At 55.3% G+C, this 4,354-nt stretch overlaps 1 protein-coding gene across 1 annotated transcript; it reads right to left on the bottom strand.

Moving 5' to 3' along the window:
• Nucleotides 1-897: 897 nt before the first annotated feature.
• On the bottom strand, nt 898-3,842 carry LOC127214649 (probable bifunctional dTTP/UTP pyrophosphatase/methyltransferase protein). Its single transcript, XM_051174978.1, has 8 exons — nt 3,653-3,842; nt 2,611-2,825; nt 2,385-2,516; nt 2,245-2,289; nt 2,095-2,159; nt 1,886-1,953; nt 1,727-1,838; nt 898-1,590 (listed from the first exon to the last, which is right to left on the bottom strand). The coding sequence occupies exons 2-8, from the start codon at nt 2,611-2,613 to the stop codon at nt 1,410-1,412; spliced, it is 606 nt and encodes a 201-aa protein (XP_051030935.1). The 5' UTR covers nt 2,614-2,825; nt 3,653-3,842; the 3' UTR covers nt 898-1,409.
• Nucleotides 3,843-4,354: the final 512 nt, after the last annotated feature.

The following is a 4,354-nucleotide window of genomic DNA, read 5'->3' as shown; positions in this document are numbered from 1 at the left end:
CTTACAGCCTGCCCCTCTACCTTTATAAAGATAGCTGACAGGTCCCCGCCCAGTCAGCCTGTAGATCACACCCTCAGCAGACCTCATCGCCCAGAGGCAGGAAGTGGGGTCTGTAGTGATTGACAGCTAGAGGGGCAGGGTATGCGGTGACTGACATTACAAGGGCCTGGAGGGGAGATCTCTGTGATGTCACAGGGGCCACACTCATCATCCTCAGTCCTCAGGGTTTTTACTCTCATAACCTGCTCACCATGGCCACCGCCCTCTGGTCCCAGCATTGCTGCTTGGTAACCAAAGAGTTTGGTAGGAGACTCCTGCCATGCCCAGCTGGGCGTGGAGATGGTGAGGGTAGGGAAGGAGGGCACTTCCTGCTCACAGTCACAATTTCCTGTGATGTCACTGCCTGGACCAAGTCCTGTCTGCACCATAGGTAATACCCAGACCCCGGCCCTGCCCTCGGGGACCCTAGGAGAGAAAGTGGGGAAGGGCCTGGTGTGGTTGAGGGCAGGGCCTGGAGAGGGTCACTGATTGTGACCTTGGACACTGTGACCTCGGGGTAGGGGACAGGTGAGCTAGGGTAGTGCTGAAGGGGTGGGGCCTGATGCTGAGCAGCAAAAACCTGCCACTCATTTATATATGCAAATGAGGCTACTAAACTGTTATGTAAAGGATGCACTAGTAATTTTGATTATGCAAATAAGCACAGTGCCTGAAAATCTGGAAGTCTGATTGGGGCTTCACATTTGAGTATGTAAATGAGCAAACCCCAGTTTCGGAAATACACTTTAATATGCAAATTTGTGCTGCTTTGCATGCTTTTGCTATGCAAATGAATGCAAGTATTCCCATCTGTTTGGGACTTTGACCTGCAAATACATGCAGGTTAGGTCATTTGGAGGTGTGGCCATGCAAATTAACCCCAGCAGTTTCTGTACTTGATGTCTTCTGAGTCTCCAGGCAGCTCTTGAATATGCAAATCAGAGTGCGGGCAGGGGGTGGGGCCTCCCCTGACCCTGCTCCTGATGTCAAATGTCCATCACAGGCATCTGATGGTGAAGCTGCTCATGCAGGACCCAGTGGGGGCAAGGGCAGGGCCCATGGAGATGGTGAGGGCGGGGCATCAGGAGGGGCAGGGCCACAGGGGCGGGTTTAGGTGTACTCCCCTCGGTGGGCCTGTCCCCTAACCCTGCCTCCACACACCTCACCCCATGTCCTGTGTCCTAGCACTGGGAAGTGATGCACTTGAGGGAACCTTGCTCTGTCAATCAAACACAATGCACCAAGGGCATCATGGGAAATGGGTCACTGCTTCACAAACTCACCAGAAGACCCGCCCCTTCAGTCACTCTCTCACCAGAATTCCCGCCCAGACAGTCACTCACATACTCACTCTCCATCTACAATCCTCATTATTGGGGTGTGGCCGGACGCTGGCTGACAGGGACTTGTGGTCCCACATCCGGGAAGATGGCAGCCAGCTCACGCATGCAGCGGTTGAGTGGAAACCCCACGGCATTGAAGAAATCTCCTTCCACGTGCTCTGCTAGGGCACCACCTCGCGCCTGAAGCCCGTAGGCGCCAGCCTTGTCCCTGGGTGCAAGGCAGGGATGAAGTCACACCAGGTGCCATGCTCAGCCACACCCACGCCCGCCTGGGACAGCTCTTCCTTTTCAGGCCTCACTTCCAGGTTTCCTGGCCCCACCCACCCCACCCCGCACCCACTCACAGAGGCTCCCCGCTCTCCACGTATTCGCACAGCAGTGGCTCCGATAGCCGCGAGAATGTCACACGGGTCTCTTCGTGGAACAGTGACAATTCCACTTCTGCTTCTGGGTCCCCTTCCACCTCTGGGGCCTCTGGGCATATGGAACTTGGCTCCTGAAGCTGCCTCCCCGCCACAGTGGCCTCAAGATGGCCACACCGGTGATGACACTGTGCTGCTGGCCACTCAGCCTGGGCGGGGCCAGGGAAGGCGGGACAGGGCGTGGTTGGCAAGGGGCAGGGCTGGGGTGGGCAGAGGCTGGAGCTCCATGCAGAGGCCCCGCCCACTCTGCCCTGGGTGGGTCTGCCCCCGCCCCTTCAGGCCCCGCCCACCTGCGCAGCATCCTGTAGGCATCATCCTTGTCCTTTGGCTTCTCCAGGATGAAGCCATCCACGGCCTGCAGTGGGCGGAGCCAGACGCCAAGGGGCCGGGTCAGTGAGGGGCAGGGCGGGCAGGGCCGGAAGGAGCGGGGCCTCACTCACCATGATGGTGTCAGCTCCAATAATGACATCAGGAGGGTGCAGGTCCTGCAGAGCAGAGGGCGGGGCAGGCTTGTGGGCGGGGCCTCGAAAGGAAGGGGTGTGGCCTACCACCTGACCAGAAGGGATGGGGCCGTCCTCACCCTGAGCAGCCACGAAGCCACCTCCAGAGCCTTCAGCTTTGCTGTCTCCCAGGCATATTCGGGCGGAGCCGGAAATCTCGCCTTCTCCAGGGACTCCTGGAAGTGGGAGGGTACGACCTCGAACTGCAGTCCCTGGGGGGTGGTGGTGTGCTGTCAGTCACAGCAGGCCCCACCCCTGGAAGTCACAGCTGACAATCCCAGAGCAGGCCCTGCCCCTGGAAGTCACCATGGAGGACAGGATGTCCCGCCTCCTGGGACCGCCAGCACCACCCACTTCCCCTGCAGCAGCCTGGTGAGTGGAACCAGCTCCATGTTGAAAGGATCACACATTTCCGGTCTGGGGGGTTCACTTCCGTTCTGGGAGGGACCAGAAATTGTCCACTTCCGGCTTGAGACAACCAATTCCGGTTCCTCTGAGATGATGGGACTTATTTCCTGCCCCTGGGTGTACAAAAAAGACAGCGGGGTTCAAGATGACCATGGGCTACAGTGTAGGTAAAAGGAAACAGGAAATCCTGCCTACTGCCTGTCTATGTCAGAGCCTTAGCCTCAGGGACCGCAAGTCCCGCATCCAGCACACACAGGAAGTGATTGAATGAATGAATGATTGTACAATGAATTAATGAGTTAATGACTGACTGGATGAGTAAATGAATGAATGTATGAATGAATGAATGAGCTAATGAATGAATGACTGAAATGACTGAATTACTTCATGAATGACTGACCTTTGACTGAATGAGTGAATGAATGACTGAATGAACTAATTAATGACTGAATCAATGAATGAATGACTACATGAATGAATGATTGAATTAATGACTGAATGAATGAGTGAATGACTGAGTAAATGAATTAATGACTGAATAAATGAATGAATGACAAAATGAATGAGTGATTGAATGAATGAGTGGCTGATTGAATGACTGAATGAATGAGTGAATGAATGACTGAATGACAGGTGTTTGATTGACAGCTGTGTGCCCTACAGGCCACGCCTGTAATTCCTCTGACATCACGGCTCCCGTGACACCGCCCATCCCCTGGGAACCTCTCTAAGTCATTAATTCCTGGTCAATGCTCCCACGCAGAAGTCCCGCCCCGATTTACCATGTTGCCGGAAGTCCCAACCCGGTTTCCCCGGCAACAGGAACCCTGCTGCCAACCGTGGCATAAACAGGGAAACAGCGAAAACCAGAGGGGTGCACGGACCTAGGGTTGCGATCTCTGTTTCTGCCCTGTTCGCCGCACCCGGAAGTCCCACCTACCGCCTCGATGAGTGACAGGGAATATGCTCTGTGCTGCCTCTTTTGCGGTCAGAATCAGCCGTTTCTGACCTGTTCGCTTGGACCTGTTAGTCCCGTCCCTTAAGGCGTTTCCTATCGGGCCCGCAATGTCCGATGCGATCAATTCCCTTCCTGGGCCGAAAGCGGATCCAATTTAATCGCCACCCGGTGGGCAGGGGATCGCATGTTGCACCATCCGTAAGCGGAAGTAATGTGCCGGAAGCGGAACTCAGGCCGCAGCGCACTCCGTCCTGTTTACTTCATGGGTGGAACTCAAGTTGTGCATCTCTTCGTTGCAACCTTTCCTGGGGACCATTTTGTGTGAAGCTCAAGTCACGTGACTGGAAGCCTGACGTCCTTGGTTCACAAGCGGAAATCGTGTGTCAGTTTGGCCGGGTGGAACTAGAAGCATGTTATCCATGTGTGTCTTCCGGGGACACTGACAGCCACGAACCGGAAGCTTTAGTTCGTGACCGGAAGGCGGAAGTCCTGAGATCGCAGCCGCTTGTGCAGGGGACAGTCCCGGAACCGTGTGTTTGAGAAGGAGTTCCTGGGGACAGAGTTGTGAGAGGTGCTCAATGTCTGTAACTCTGTCTGTTCCAGTCACTCTAGGAGGTCTCTCCCCCGGCAGAGCCTCAGTAATGACGGATAAACATCAGGCAGGCGGGCACTCTGGTTGCTCCA

Source organism: Phodopus roborovskii, unplaced genomic scaffold, assembly GCF_943737965.1.
Source record: "Phodopus roborovskii unplaced genomic scaffold, PHOROB, whole genome shotgun sequence".
In the NCBI taxonomy this organism is placed as follows: Eukaryota; Metazoa; Chordata; class Mammalia; order Rodentia; family Cricetidae; genus Phodopus; species Phodopus roborovskii.
The sequence above is the reverse complement of the archived record's forward strand: the minus strand, read 5'-3'. Positions and strand labels throughout refer to the sequence as shown.

Coding starts and splice junctions, on each gene's coding strand:
- LOC127214649 (XM_051174978.1), bottom strand. Junction 2,290..2,384: donor TGGCTTCGTGGCTGCTCAGG/GTGAGGACGGCC, acceptor TCTGCTCTGCAG/GACCTGCACCCTCCTGATGT. Junction 1,954..2,094: donor GCCTACAGGATGCTGCGCAG/GTGGGCGGGGCC, acceptor GGCCCCGCCCAG/GCTGAGTGGCCAGCAGCACA.